We start from the raw sequence: 16,145 nt of genomic DNA, 5'->3' as shown, positions 1-16,145 counted from the left end.
AAGGGTTTTCCGCATAAATAAATGTGAAACTTCTGAACAGCCCACACGAGCGCTAAGCATTCACGCTCTATTGTGGAATAGCGGGCCTCTCTAGGCAGCAGATTGCGACTAGCATAAGCAACCGGATGTAAAATATCGTCCCCACTGTTTGCAGTAGCACTGCACTGATGCTTGTGCTTGAGGCATCGGTACGGAGCACGAAAGGCTTCAAAAGATCCGGGCTTGCAGTATGGACTTGCGGCGAGCTTGTCTTTTAGCACGGTGAATGCTTTTTCTTGCGTCGGTCCCCATGATACGATGTGATGTTGGCCTTTCCTTGGTAAGGTCAGTCAAGGGTTTGGAAATCTCTGCGTAATTCGGAATGAACTGCCTGTAATAGCCCGTAAGACCGAGAAAGGATTGTACAGCTTTCTTCGTCGTGAGTCGCTTGGCGGCTAGGATCTTGTCCAGCGTTTTCAGCATTGGTTCTACCTTCGCCTCGCCAATGCGATGTCGAGAAATGTAATAGTACGCTCTCCGATCTCACACTTGCTCGGTTTGATTGTGAGGTTTGCATTGCGGATTCTTTCGAAGACAAGTCGTAAAGCTTCCATATGTTCATGCCATGTGCTAGTAGCGATGACCACATCGTCAAAATAATGATGCACATTCGGCAAATCGCCTAGAACTCTCCTCATAAGGCGTGCAAATATCGCTGGGGCAGTCTTAATACCAAAAGGCATGTATTTGAAGTGGTAGAGCACTGACATGCTTGAAAACGCCGTCTTTTCACGACTGTCTGGAGCCATGGGCACTTGCCAATAGCCCTTCGCGAAATCGAATTTCGAGAAAAATTTCTGTTTTCCCACAAGAGCTAGAACAACATCAATTCTCGGAATTGGTTCACTGTCGAAAACCAAGGTCTTGTTCAGCTCCCTAAAGTCAATGCACAACCGTATGGTGTTGTCGGGCTTCTTGACGACAACGATCGGCTCATGATATGGCGACTTGGATTTCTCGATTATGCCCATTCGGAGCATCTCCTGTACCTCTTTTTCGACGCTCTCACGCAGAGCTAGAGGAATCGGGTACTGAGGCACGTGAACCGGCTTTTCGATGACGAGATCAAGAGGCAATCGACAAGTTGTGTTTTGCCGGGAAGGTCCGAAAATATGTCTGCAAACTCTTCGCACAATGTTCGAACTTGTTCAATTGGTCTGTCTCCAATTTGGCCGATATCTTGACGTCTGATGCCGTTTGCGTCTGGCATAGACTGAGAGATGGGATGCTATCTTCAGAGTCGATGCCTCTTTTGTTCGCCTCTTCCCCAAGTGTGCACTTGTAGTATTCACTGCAGCCACCTGATGAGGAGACGTTATCTCTCTTTCCTCATACTTCTTCACCATATTCACGTGGAAGCCTTGATGCTCTGCCTAAGTCAATTGCCTAATCAACAGCATTCTTGGCTTCAGCAACTTTAAACGGGCCCTTCCACTGCATGAGAAGCTTACCTGGTGTCTGTAGGAAGGAGAATTAAAACCTTGTCACCGGGCCGTAGCCTTCTGTGTCGGGTCTTGCGGTCGTAATAGAGCTTTTGCTTTTCACGTGCTTTACCAAGCTCCTCATGAGCGAGGTTACAGGTGTGTTTCGAGTCGGTTTCGAAGGTCCACAAGGTAAGTGTACGTTGTTCGCACTTCATCTTCAATGTATCTCGTTCGTCCACAGCTCTCTCAAAACGCTCAAGGTCCACGCACATGTCTGCCGTAGATTAACTCAAATGGTAAAAGCCCAAGCTGGCTTGCGGTACTTCGCGATAAGCGAAGAGAAAGGAGCAATGTAGCGATCCCATGTCTGCGGCTTCTCCTGACACACCCTTTTGAGCATGGCCTTCAGCGTACCGTTGAATTTTCCGACCAATCCATTAGCCATGGCAGTAGGAGTAGTACGAAAAAACTTTACAGTTAGTAGTCGGCCCACTTCTTTCATGAGTTCCGACGTGAAACTTCTACCTTGATCGGTAACCACTTCTCGAGGCAGGCCCACTCGGGAAATATTTCAAGGAGGGCTTCTGCAATACTGAACAGCGTCGATGCTGGTAGGGCCTACTGCGTCAGGATAGCGAGTAGCGAAGTCAATTAGGGTAAGCACATAGCGGTTTCCCTTATCTCATCGAGGAGATAACGGTCCCGATCAGGTCAATGGCGAATCTCTGGAATGGTGTCCGTATGAGAGGCATGTTGCCCAATGGAGCGACTCCGACTTTCCCCTCTCGGCGTTGTCCTCTGGCAGACGTCGCACGACTTAACAAACCGTCTGATTTCTTCATGCATACCTGGCCAGTAAATATCCCAAGGATACGGTCTGTAGTCCGTCGCACACCTTGGTGACCAGCCATAATGCCCTCGTGTGCAACCTTCAAAATGTGTTGTCGAAGTGTCTTTGGCACGACTACTTGTTTAAAGGTCCTCCCTGTAGAAAGGTGGTAATGCCGATACAGTAGACCAGCCTCTTCAGAAAAGCGGTACGTAGTGTCTTTATTGGAGTGAAACTCCTTCCCAATCTTGCTGAAGCAAATATTCAGACTTGGGTCGTCTTTTTGGTTCTCAGCTAGCTGCATTCGGGTCACTTCAAGCGAACCAACTAGCGGAACCTTCATCATACTCTCCGTCTTCCCCTGCGTCCGGACGACGGCAGAAAGCAAGGTTGACTTTTCCCAGCACGCCGGGGTTTTGCTCGAACCAGTAGATTCAGGGAACAGGGCGTCAGAGTACTCCCAGGTAGCATATGGCTCCTGTGGTCCTTATACTCCTGGAATATTGCCGAGCACGAGGTCGTACAAAGGGTTCGTCATGCATAAAGCGTTTACGTCACCAACGAAGTAGGGCGTGTGTATCTGGATGTTTGCTTCCGGTAGTTCCTTGACATTTCCATCCAAAAGCATAACTCTTGCCGCCTTCCCGGTCAGGCATCGATCCGGCACGAACTCGCGTCGGACGATGGTCGTGTTGCTGCCTGTGTCTCTGAGGACACGTGCGCGTTGTCCAAGCACCCGTCCTTCGACCACTGGCATGTTGTCGACTAAGAACACAGGTGGCTTCTCGCACTTCTTGGGGCATTCAACAGCGCATGTCTCATCCTTGGACTTGGCCATAGGGAAGTAATCCTGCTTTTCTGTAAATCTATCATGGCACAAGACACCGACTTGTTTTTGCTCTGATCCTTGCAATCGGTGGCTTTGCGGCCAAGCTGCCCACATGCTTTGCATTTCACAGACTCTTTCGGAACCGCACGACAATCCGGAGCGCTTTGTCCTTTGCGGTGACACAGAAAGCAACTCGGCTGTTTGTACTGTGACATAGCACCGGGTTTATTTGCCTCCTTTGTATAATCTGCAATTTTACCAATGTTAATGACTCCCTGTGCTTCGAGAAAGCGGTCGGTGCACTCTGAAAGGGATGTAAGGGTTTTACATTCTCTCTCTTTCAGGAAGATGGCCAGCTTCGAATTACAGCAGCGCAAGAATTGCTCGGCTATAACATGGTCACGAAGACCCTCAAATGTTTTGGGCACATCAGCCATTTCAATCCAGTTATCAAAATAGCTCGAAATCCTTGCTGCTAGTTGTTTCCCTGTTTCGCCATCTTCAGGCCGGGCTTTCAGAAATTTGTCCTTATATCCTTGTGCCGTGAATCTGAAGCGCTGAAGTAGAGCGTTCTTCACTTTATCGTAGTCGAGGACCTCGTCAGCAGTCATGTGACCAATGATAGTGAGTGCCTCACCAGTTAAGCACATGCTTACGGCTACTCCCCATTTATCTCTTGGCCATCCTTGCCCCATAGCTACGCGTTCAAACCTCTGCAAATATGCATGCAGTTCATCGCGTCGCTCGTCAAATAGCGGTAGCAACTTCTGCGGATTCAGGCATGACGGGTTTGCCGACGGGGCGAGTGCTGCCTCGGCAGATGGCTGACTTTGAGCACTTTCCTGAAGCTTGAGCTTAAGTTGGAGGATTTGCAGTTGCCTCTCGTCCGCTAGCCGTTGCCTCTCTGCTGCTTCTTTGGCCTCTTCTCTCTCAGCTGCGCGCTCATCTCTCTGCCTAACTTGCTCTCGCTCAATCCATTCGCGAAGTTCCGCGCCAGACAAGCCTAACTGATCTGCTACAGCCGCTAACTTATCGAGATCCATGTCTCTCGTCTTGTGCTGCGCGCACACACTTGACTGGCAATTTCCGCGTTCGAGATGTTACTGGCGGATCCTGGCAGGCTCGCCAAGTTTGTGATGGTGTAATGTGGGAACAGGATCCGAAAAAATTCAACCGGCAGTCAGTGATTCTGTACACACAACACAGACTTTAACACAAACCGATAACTCTGACGATTCACACACAACACACTACAGCATTCCTTATTTACATCCTAAACGTCCTACGCGCCTCGCACGCAAACTGTCCTACTCGCCGTTATGAACTGTTGCCGCTGCGGCGAGGTCGGTCGTCACCGGTACTCCTTGGGCAGTCAACAGTCACGCTGCCTTGACCGTGGCGAGGTGGTAGTGGTGGTGATGATGGCACTGCAGGCCGGTAGATCACCAGGCCACTGCAGCGCAGGTTAGCTGCCCGTCGCCAACACGAGCCGCGGCCACCTCGTGACACCACTCGGGGCCCAGGACCTCAGGCCAGGAACAGACTAGGCTGCCGGTCTCCGTGTCAGCACCGGGCACAGAGCGGGAAACAGGCCACCAGGCCCACATGACTGCCGGACGCCTGGTTGAGTGACGCAGCCCAAAGCAGGAAGCCAGGCTCACTAGGTCCGCAAGACTGCCGTACGCCTGGTTAAGCTATGTCGCGACCCGAACCGCCGACTAGCGGATGCCGTTCCACCCGTGTCGCGCTCCAACTCCTCGAGCCACACGCCCCGCTCGCGCTTCCTTTTCGTCGTCTTCCCCTCCAAGGCGTACCGCAGAGCAGGACTGTCGTTCCTTCTTCGCCCCGTCACGGGCCACACAATCCACATCATCACAGTCATCTTCCAGACAAGGTTCTTGACCACCTTCACTAGCGTCGTCAGCAAAGAGAGGGCTAAAACTCTGCTTGAAACCCGCGTCCCGCTCCCCAATGAAAATGTCATACTCTTCACGGAAGAAATGAGCCACATTTCAGAGGAGAAGAAAGTCCGCTTCCTCATGCCAAGAGTAAAGCAGGAGTTCTCTTCTTGGTTGATGAGAAACCCACCGAAGACCCTGTAAGAATTTCTCACGGAGGCGGACATGTTTGAGGCCCGTGTACTTAGGTTTAGGCGCACGTTAAAGAACCCCAGGTGGTCTAAATTTCTGGAGCCCTCCACTACGGCGTTCCTCGTAATCATATCGTGGTTTTGGGACGTTAAACCCCAGATATTACTATTATTACTTGTTGGGCCTTTTTACAGGCTGAATAACGCGGGAAAGAACATGAAAGACGCCACGCCGATTCCGCTCGGAACGGCCGCTATCTACAAAGAAAGAAAGAAAGAAAGAAAGAAAGAAAGAAAACCAGGCACGCTTGCGCCCATTTGCCCGATTGGGCAAAGGCTCCTGAATTTTTTTATTCGCGCTTAAAATTCACTTTGTATTACAGTAATGGCATTCTGGCCCCGATAGTGTACTTTCATAATATTGAACGGCGCGAAATACCAACGAGACACAAAAAGGTTTTTATTTCGCGCTGTTTATTACTATGTCTCCATAACCATAGCCCAGCTTACCACTGTTTTATGTACTTTGGTTCACTATTCATTCACACTATTGAACGTTCAGTGAACTTTAAATCACTGGAATTATTTTCGGTTGCCACTTATGCAGCTTCATCGACTGTTCATTTTCACTTCACTCACTTGGTTCCCGCATCGTTCACATTTATGTCGCATGATTTGTTCTTGACTCACATAAAAGTAAATTGATTCACAGTTTATTGACCCTTGATTCGTTTTAATGTAAGTCGATTAAGAAAACTATACGTTGAGTTCGCTTTAATTTTTACTCCTAATCGTTTGGCATCCTCACATCAGTATTTAACTTCACGAGACTTTTTGGAGAACTTGTGTTAAAGGACCCCTGACACCAAAATTGAAACCTCGAGATGTTTTTGTTGTTTGACTTTCCTGTATACGGGGATACATCTGACTGATTATTAGTGACGAACGTTGCCTTTAAGATATCTTAATTTGGTTTTAAAAGTAAGCGTCAGTGCTCATTTGAGTTGGCTGCACCTTGCGACATCCTGGTATGACGTAGTAGAGGCCCCGTGTGACGTTCCACGAGTAAAGCAAGTATTGTGGACGTCACGGAAGGTTTGCGGGGTGCACGTGCACAATACGACGACTGGCACCCGGCGAGGCCTATTGTTCCGCACCCCTCTCGCTTTGTTATCGGGCTGCTCTCGAGGTAGTTTTCGTGAGGGGACACGCGCTTAAAGGGGTATTCAGACTGGGGAGGAATGCTCGGGGGAGACGGGGGGATTGCGTATCACGTGACCGCGACGTCACGGATTAGCGAGTGGGTGTGACCCCCCCGCGCCTCCTCGGAGGAGACGGGGACGTTTTCCCCGAAAGGACAAACGATCCCCCTGCGGTGGGGGATGTGGCGGAATTTCGGGCTCTTGTTTGGCCACATTGTTGCACTTGCTCCTGCAGAGAGCGGCAGTGGGTGTCCAGTCTGCAGCTCGTCGTCAGCAGCTCGTCAAACGGGTGGTGCAAGCCACCAGAGTAGTCTAGTAACACTGGTCTCCCCCTCCGTTCGCCTCGTCCGTGTGAGTGGGGGGCATTTGTGGAGACTTCTCCTCGCGAGCTGACGTCACTAGGCTCCGCCTTTAGCCCCCGAGCATTTCTCCCCCATCTGAATACCCCTTAACAGGTTTAACCCATACCGAGGCACCCACATACTTTCAATTTCTACCGCGCGCGGGGCCCCGATTTGAAAACCGCGCTATCAACGTCACCACAGCTTGAATGCACGTGGTCTCTGACGCTCCCCCGCATGGGACGCTAGTTTCTTGTGGTTTTTAGGCGGGCGTTTTGAAGTGACGCTAAAATGGTCACAATTAACTACGCTAGAATTAGTTATACGATACGCTAGAGCATTTACGATTTAACTTAGGGATTACCAGACACAAAGCTACAAATTACAGTAAAAAATTCACCAACAAAAATGTTGCTGTCAGGGGCCCTTTAAGGGCGACGCTGGACGTAGGCTATTTCTACCGTTGAGGCATGTATTACTGTCATAAAATTTTGTGATTAGGGCCACAAGGTGGTTGCAGGAAGACGCTGACGTGGGAGAACTAGCGATAGAAAGCTGTGTAAATTGCGAGATCTTTCAAGTTTCCTTGATCGTGTACGGGTAGCGTATTCCTTAAATAACATCTATGACAAGTTAGCTTAACGTGTCAAAATTATAAAGGCTACGGGCAATTAAACGAAATATGACGCGCGTGAATGTTTCACGAGTTCGACAGCCGTTTCTCGCTGTTACCCCTGGTCTTATACAAAAGTTTTACACTGTAATCTTGTTAGATAAAAACGCGCGCACTTGAATCTTGAAGTATAGCGCAGTTTTTTCGCGCTAGCCAAGACATGCCAGTAGAGTGGCCGTGCCAGAGTGGTGACATGCAGCTGTATTGAAACCTGCAACTCCTTGACCGCTAGGCAAAAAGCAATAGCAATGTGCTGAGAAGATATGCCATCATAATAATTCAATAAGGCGGGCTAATGGACACTTCTGTGTTCTCACATCTGAGTGAGAGAAGTGCCGGCGAGTGCGGCCGGCAGCTTTCGGTGACAACGTACATGCGCGTTAACTGAAAGTGTCGCATTGATGCTCATCGCACGTGAGAACGAACACATTCCTTGTATGGAAAAAAGTGCTTTTTTTAGGCATGCCGATGCGAGCACTATACTGTAGTCATTTTTACTCGTAATAATTGCGTATCCTTCTGTTCAGAAGTGCTATTGACGTCTATACGGAGCCGGCGAGTACACAAGGCCTAATCCTCGTTTGCGTATACCCCTTTGGTCACGGCGTACACTTTGTGTACGCGAATGTGGGCATTTTTTTCCCTCCCTTGGAATCCAAATTTCCCCCGACGAAATGGTTGCGCAGATTTGTGCGGGCTTTGGGAAAAACGACTACTAGCGCCACCTGTCGTTGTTGTCTAGAAATGATGCCATAAAGAGCAACTTTCATGATGGAAGCCGCCACATTCTGCTTCAACGCTGGTAAGTGCTCAATTGAAGCTGATCTTTCCGCAATGTTATTATTTTCGAGACGCAAGTGCACAAGTTCTGTATGCTCTTAAAGACATAAGGAACATGTAGAAACCGTCAAATCGATAGGAACTGCCATTCCACGCTAGAGAATTAGGCACGAATGAGCGAGTACACAATTGTGTACAACGTGCCGCTATCAGCACAGGCCGAACGATGGTTTCTTTGTAGTTCAGTCTTTTACTGATAAAACTTTTGGTGTTGTCGCGTTTCAGACTGTGGCGTTGCTCTTGGAAGTCAGAACAAACTGAGTTTCGCAGGTGATCGTCACAGATGGTGATAACGGTCCATCCGGAGCAGCGCAGGGTCATCCACCTCCGCTGGACCATTATGACCAACATGAAGTCGTGGGCCGACAAACGAGCACACCACTTCTTTGTGCCAATTCTGAAGTTGTGCCGCCCGACACCACATTTCATTCCACTGGTAGTGATGTTAGTGTTGTGAGGGAACGCTGTGAGTACTCCTTCCGGTATTTCACAGGAGAACTATTTGTAGAGGTTGCTCGTTGCACCAAGATCTACGCACTTCAGACTTTGTGAACCATGCTAGTAACAACACCAGAAGAAATTAAAACATTCTACGGAATGTTCGTGATCTTAGGAACCCTGAAATTTGCACGCATCGGAACGTACTGGAGCCCAACAACAGAAATTCCAAGTGTGTCGGAAGCAATGAGTGTAACTCCCTTATTGGCTAGAAGGCTGCAATTCAAGAACGCGAGTCCTATGCTGGAAATTGTGTGTTCATTTGTCTTACTGCGAAAAATGACTGCTTGTAGCATTTCACAATAAGTAAGCTTTGAGTTTCCATTTTAGAACCTGATTTCTGAGTGAAATAAAGAAATGCCTTGCCTGAAGCATGATTGCAGCCTTGGCTCATTTGTAGTGACACAGTCACAATGTAAGCACACATAGGTGTACGCGTGTTAAATTAAGTAAGAAGTAACAACATTTTTTTTCTTTGCATAATTCCTGTTCATTCAACATTCTCTTCTTGAAAAAGCATGCTGGACAATTTTCCTGCAGTTCATTTTAAATCGTGACTGAAGGGGACTGGTAGTGCCCAATCTCGGTGCAGCCGGCTTTCGAAGGGTAAAGTTTGAGCATTTGACCTTCAGAAGCATTTTCACTGTCACATTTCAGAGCAGATAAGGTAACTGAAAGATCGGTAATTGCGAGAAATGGCTTAGCGGTATGATAAAATCGATCGGTGGCTGTTATTGTGACTTAATTGGAAGGAGCTGTGAAGAGTTCTCCTAATAAACGTATCCTGCGCGGTGCGGCGATGTAACACTATTGTCGCTGTTCGCCTACAGACTTTTGAACGCCACAACAGAACCCTGCCTGCCACATATAACGGATGCGTCATATAAGTACGGGCCCTGCGGGGACATACACAACATGTAGGCGTTCACTGCTGCCCTGCTCGACAAAATGAAAAGCCCTTAATGACGCCGCGTGAATAAAATATAATAATAATGAAAGCGTTATATCTACAGAAAGAGGGGGAATCAGCGTCGGCTACATTAGTTTCTTTGCATAATCTTTGCACATTAGACAGGGAAGCATTAGATTTCAAGCGCACTGTCTTAGAAATAGCGCGACATCTTTATTGTAGACTTTTTTCGAGCTACAAGTCATGACATATATTTCAGACCTCTTAGGGTAGTATCTATAAGTGGCATCGAATGAAACCGATATTCACCGAGCCAGGAGCCTTCCGCCGTGCATAATACTGGAGTCGGTATGGCGCTAGCGCAAACAATAGAGACATACACAGGTGCATGCCAAGTTGTCATGTGAAAGTATATGCCACGTTCGTTGGCATAAACAGGTATATGCCACCTAACTACAATGGATGGATGGATGGTGGAACTTTATTAAATATAGTCCTGAGAGACGCGACTAGCGCGCAGTGGGCTTCTCCCACGTTGGGACGGGCAGGCTTATCCTGACCGCCGCATCGTGGGCTCTCTGGACGGCCCAAAGCTGATCCCCCTTGTTGGGGCTTCTGATGGCGGAGCTCCACTTGGCTGGGTCGGCTTGTTCACTGCCCAGTAACGAGGGGCATCGCCAGAGCATATGCTCTAAGTTAGCTATTTCCCCACAAAGGGAACACGAGCTGCTAGTGTAAGTATCCGGGTAAATTTTGTGAAATAAGGCCAGATTTGGATATGAATCAGTCTGCAGGAGTCTAAGCGGCATGGCCTGGGCTCTGTGTAGTTTTCTACAATGAATATTCCTCATTTTCTGCACCTACCACTTCGCCCCAGCGTCATAGCTGTGAAACAAGCTTCTCCACCAAAATCACACTGTATTTTCCCAGTGACATCACCTGAAGTTCCAGTAAACAACAGCGTGCAACACTGTTCCCAGTGCGGTCCACTGTAAAAAACACTGGTTTTTGCAGTAGGGATGCCTCCGATATATCGCTACAAGAGCGAAAGTACCCTCTGTCTTCTAGTGGAACGTCCGGTCTGTAGGAGCGCGTAACACCGAAGTGTGCATGCGCTCCACTCTAGGGGCGCCTGACGTGCTCGCGCTCCAGGAGACCCATCTTCGTGCGCAGACGTGGAACCTCAATGGCGCCTCCTCGACCAACGGGCACCACTCGCCAACGGGCAACGAAGAGGTGGGCTCTGCAGTCACACCATGGAGGGATGCTAGCCATCCACTAGGCAAATCCCAAGCAACATCTTTGCAGCGGCATAAACATCGCCTACAGGACATGCTTGACCAAACCACAATTCCTATACTACTCAGTCACATCGCCTGAAAAGGTTTTTTTTTTTTGCAAGACGAGACCGACAGGTTTGTTACTTTTGTTGTGGAATACGTGCTTTCAACAGCGTAAAAATAAACCCCTGGGATGTGCTCTTGCGCTCACCGTGACATATCTCCCACATCTGTTTCTTCGCTTTTTGCAATTTAGCCTCTACAAGAACGAAGACTGCTGGTGATCCGCTTTTTCCGCTCTCTTCTATAGGATGATCGCTGTTTTTCTCTCGTAGTAATAGTAATAGCACTGCAACGAAGAAAACTACATTGCTCTTCATTCTATTTTACAGTTCTTCAGTAAAAGCTCCAGGTTTGACATGTTACTAAGAAACTATAACCACTCCGGAAGGTTAAACCATTCTATGTGTGTCAACATCAGGCGCAACAACTCGGCGATGGGAGACCACGAAGTGACTAAAAATTTCACTTACCTCAACCTGACTTCAAAATTTGATAAATGGTGAGTTCCATCATGTAGGAGCAGTTGCGAAATAATGTATTCTAAATGAAAATGTTCGCATTACAGTAGCATCCGCTTTAGGCGTACTTGCAGGGATATGTGGTCCATTTATGCACACTTTCACATAAGTGTAAAATAAAGGTATCGCAATCAAGCTTTAGTTTATTAGATACGCATTCGTGTGTCTTCGTATTAGCGATATGAGGTCAGATTTTCACATCAGAGACGGCTGATCGCTGTCAAACCTGCGGCCGGCAGAGCCTCAATTATTGTAAAACGGCTCGTACATGTTCGCGGCGCACCTTCGAGGGCCCATTTGTGTGCAGCGGCAGCTCTGTACACTAGCCAGCGTCAAGTTTTTCTCGAATTATGCCGCCGTCGCTTCCGAAATCTGCAACTCACAGGAGGGTCGCTTTAAAATCCAAGCAGCCTCATCGTTCGCAAGACCCCTTAGGTTTCAGGTGCTACTCACATCACCTGGCTAGAAAGAGTAACACGCATTGGAACAGCGATACAAATATATCTATGTATAGTAGCACACCTTACTGATATCTTCAGCCGCCTTCTCGGATGAGGTAAAAATCACAGCATATCCACGGAATGAATGATGATGAGTGGGCGAAGCTGCGGAGGTTCATCGGTAAACCGTGAATCTTCCGTGAATTCTGCCCAGTACATCATCACCGACGTGAGATCGGGCGCGTTTATACTAAAGGTTCGATGAGTTATGACGACTTGCAGCTCACTTTAATTTTACATGTACGCTGTGAATTTTCATTGTTTAGAAAACCATTGCTTTAGAAAACATCTGGCGTCTTTCGTTAAGCAGCTGGCGTCTTTTCGTTTTGCTTTAGAAACATCTGGCGTTATTTCGTTTTGCTTTTAGAAAACATCTGGCGTCTTTCGTTGCTTTATTTCATCAATCAACGGCGTTTTGAACAAAATTTTTATTGTTTAATCACGCACAGGAGAAATCTCACCAGGCACTACCTTGGAGGTAAACAATGGCTGCTAATGGTAATGAGAGACAGAAGAAGTCGGCTTTTAGCTAACACTTACACTTCCACTTCTACTAACGTTTCCTACTGGAACATGCCAATGGCTGCTAATGGGGAATGAGAGACAGAAGAATTCGGCTTTTAGTTAACGCGCACGCTGCGAATTTTTTATTGTTCAACAACGCACAGGAAAAATCTCCCACCGGCACCACCTTGGAGGTCAAGATCTGGAACTAGCGTTACGGCTGGTTACGCACTACTATGAGGGACGAACGGGTGCCGCCTTAAGGAGCTTCGCCCCTAAAAAAATCACAGCATATCCACGGAGTGAATGATGATGAGTGGGCGAAGCTGCTGAGGTTCATCGGTAAACCGTGAATCTTCCGTGAATTCTGCCCAGTACATCATCACCGACGTGAGATCGGCCGCGTTTATACTAAAGGTTCGATGAGTTATGACGACTTGCAGCTCACTTTAATTTTACATGTACGCTGTGAATTTTCATTGTTAAAAAACCATTGCTTTAGAAAACATCTGGCGTCTTTCGTTAAGCAGCTGGCGTCTTTTCGTTTTGCTTTAGAAACATCTGGCGTTCTTTCGTTTTGCTTTTACAAAACATCTGGCGTCTTTCGTTGGTTTATTTCATCAATCAACGGCGTTTTGAACAAAATTTTTACTGTTTAATCACGCACAGGAGAAATCTCACCAGGCACTACCTTGGAGGTAAACAATGGCTGCTAATGGGAATGAGAGACAGAAGAAGTCGGCTTTTAGCTAACACTTAGACTTCTACTTCTACTAACGTTTCCTACTGGAACATGCCAATGGCTGCTAATGGGGAATGAGAGACAGAAGAATTCGGCTTTTAGTTAACGCGCACGCTGCGAATTTTTTATTGTTCAACAACGCACAGGAAAAATCTCCCACCGGCACCACCTTGGAGGTCAAAGCGTAAGACTGGTTACGCACTACGACTACTACGACTACGACTACGAGGGACGAACGGGTGCCGCCTTAAGGAGCTTCGCCCCTAAGAGGAGCGGCATCTTACGTTTTTCATAAAGTGCGGAGCACTTTAGGGACCTGGCTTGTCGTTCACACCATGCGTCTTATGTGGCTTGATCACGCTCACAGGAAAGCACTCAATACAGGAGATATTAAAGCTTGCAATGCTCAAAACCGGGTTCAACCGAACGAACAAGGTATAAAGTAGTATAATATTAGCAGAAATAACCAAGGAGAAATGTCAATAAGTAACTAAAGACCGCTAAAGGCGTTTCGGAAACCTGTGGCTGACTACGAGGCCGCGCAACAGAGCCCCTCCTCCAACGTTTCGCCGGCGCTGCGTCGCTACATCTGATGGGGGAAACAAACAAGCGAAACAGACGACGCGCATCTCAACTGCCGTGACAAGCAGGAAGTCGATAAAGAGCAGCGAAAAGTAGCGCACATGCCGCACATCCAGTTTGTGAATCTCCCTAGCAAGATTCTACTCGTGCCGAAGAAACCCTACACGCTTACCTCAAACATTGGCGTCGTCGACGCTCTCGCAAAGGGAGCAGTGGGAGCACTACGAACGAGAATCGCTGGGTGCCTGTGCTGCGCATTTCCTCAGGTTTCGCTATAGTAGAGCTGCCGTATGTTTTAGATGCGAAGCATCTTATGGCGGAGTTCAAACCGGTGGTGGTGTTGTGCGACGTGACGACCCTGACTGCGCATGCGCGAACCCTCTCCACACACATCCTCTCCCACATTCCCCCTCCGCTCCCTCACTTCCCCCTCTCCCCTCCCCTCTCCGGCTTTCCTCCAGTCCCCTTACACTTTCTCCTCCCCTTCCTCCTATCTCACTACCCCTTTTCCCTTTCCCTCTTCCGCTTTTTCCTCCACTCCCCTCCCCCTATCCACTTCCCCTCCGAAACGCGTGCTCGACATGCCAAAACGCTGCTTCGCATCGCCTCATGGTCCCCTTTAGCAGAGATGGTGTGATTTTTTTATTTACGACTTCCCTTAGCGCACGCCACCTAGAGAACGCCCCTGGAAGCGGCATAGGAACACAGTTTCAGCATTTGAGCGAAAGAAGTCGTTGCATTTTGCAGTGCACTGAAACGTTGACCTTAGCTCTCCCACTGTTGCAATGGCGCCGCGCGCAAGCCTAAAAACGAAAAAAAAAAGAATTGATGCCGAAGTGTTTTTTGTACAGCGAAATACGGGTCGTCGTGTTGGAAAGACAGCAACGCATCCTTTCGAAAAACAAGCGAACGACCCGCACCAATGAACGATGCGGAATAATGACTAGCGCATCGGCTAAAATGTGACTGACACTATGATGGTTTTGTCGCCGTCTATCTTTCCGCTGATCACACGATTAATAAAAGTGTGTGTTCTTTCGAACATCACGCTGGTTTTGTAGCGTTAGCTACACTGGCCTAGCCGGAGCCGATTTCGCGTGGTTCCTCATGAGGCGTGTTGCGCATGCGCGAGGATCAGTGCGGAGCCGGCATCTCACGTTCTCTCCGCCACCGTGGGGGGGGGGGGGGGGGGCGTGATACTTAAAAGGAAGAAGGAAGTGAAAATGAAAACCTCGCCGCTGCTGGTGGCGGAGAGCGGGAGGAGTGGCGTCGTAGCCGGGCAGACAGACTGGCGCCGGCGCTCGCGACTCGCCGCTGCTGCTCTGCGCATTCGAGATGGGTGACGTCGTAGCCATGGCGCACGCAGCTATTCGCCTTCGCTGTGCAGTCGCCGTCTGACAATGCGCTGGTGCCGCTTGATAGCGCCTCTGACTGGCGTTTGCAGGTGGGTAACGCCATGGAGAAGAAGAGCGCGAATGCTGCTCAACGGCGCAGAAGAGCCGAGAAGCTCATGTCATCGGATCCCGAAGTAGTTGCCTGTCAATTAGCGGTTCAGCGTGCAAAGAATGAAGAAGAAACCTGACGTTGAGCAAAAATAAATATGCATGTGTCACATAATACGTATACCGTGTGTGTGTCATTAGAGCAGCAGTAAGCATGACAATCAAGCTAATCCTAGACAATCTGGAAAGCTCAGAATAATCAGCTGAACCTTTGCTAACGCTACGTATATCCTGGCATAGCCGAGCTAAGACACTGCAATTTTTTTAAGAAATCGCAGTGTCCTTTTGTTTAGGTAATCCCTTGAATAAATTGGCGATGTTCGGCTTGAGGTGGCGGCTGTCGAGACAGAGCGTCAGCGGCAATGCTTTTACAGCTAAGCTATGTTCCTCCCGTTGGTCTGAAAATTTCGTAGCGTCAGCACAAAACTCCGATAGCTCGTATTTGCCACAGAAAGGAGGCAAATCCCACTACTCGCTCGCATGCTCCTATGCTAGCAGAAGCGTGCACTCCTTGCGTTCTCACCTCAGACGCTGAGAAAGGGCATTCGGAGAGGTAGACAGACGAGCCGACGAACGCAGCCTAGCGAAGGAACGAGCGAAACGAGCAATCGCGTGTAACTCCGCTAGCGTTCGCTGTAGGCTCGTGCACAACTGCAACGCCACAACTAAATTTGGACCTCTGAGTGATTTAGGGGCTCTTTAACAATTGAAGGCAAACGGCGTACCTTTCTCGGCAATCTGGCATACAGCATAATCTCAGTATTCCTTTCAATAATGAAA

At 48.5% G+C, this 16,145-nt stretch overlaps 1 protein-coding gene across 2 annotated transcripts in view; it reads left to right on the top strand.

Annotated features, from left to right (window-relative positions):
- The window catches only part of LOC119384028 (uncharacterized), an 86,250-nt gene that overhangs the window by 27,746 nt on the left and 42,359 nt on the right, over positions 1 to 16,145 (top strand). For both annotated transcript variants that reach the window (XM_037652317.2, XM_049412739.1), the window contains one exon: positions 11,347 to 11,516. In XM_037652317.2, the coding sequence (XP_037508245.1) occupies positions 11,347 to 11,516 (170 nt within the window). The remainder of the gene's footprint in view (positions 1 to 11,346; positions 11,517 to 16,145) is intronic.

This window comes from Rhipicephalus sanguineus, chromosome 2 (assembly GCF_013339695.2).
Source record: "Rhipicephalus sanguineus isolate Rsan-2018 chromosome 2, BIME_Rsan_1.4, whole genome shotgun sequence".
NCBI classification, from domain to species: domain Eukaryota; kingdom Metazoa; phylum Arthropoda; class Arachnida; order Ixodida; family Ixodidae; genus Rhipicephalus; species Rhipicephalus sanguineus.
The sequence above is the reverse complement of the archived record's forward strand: the minus strand, read 5'-3'. Positions and strand labels throughout refer to the sequence as shown.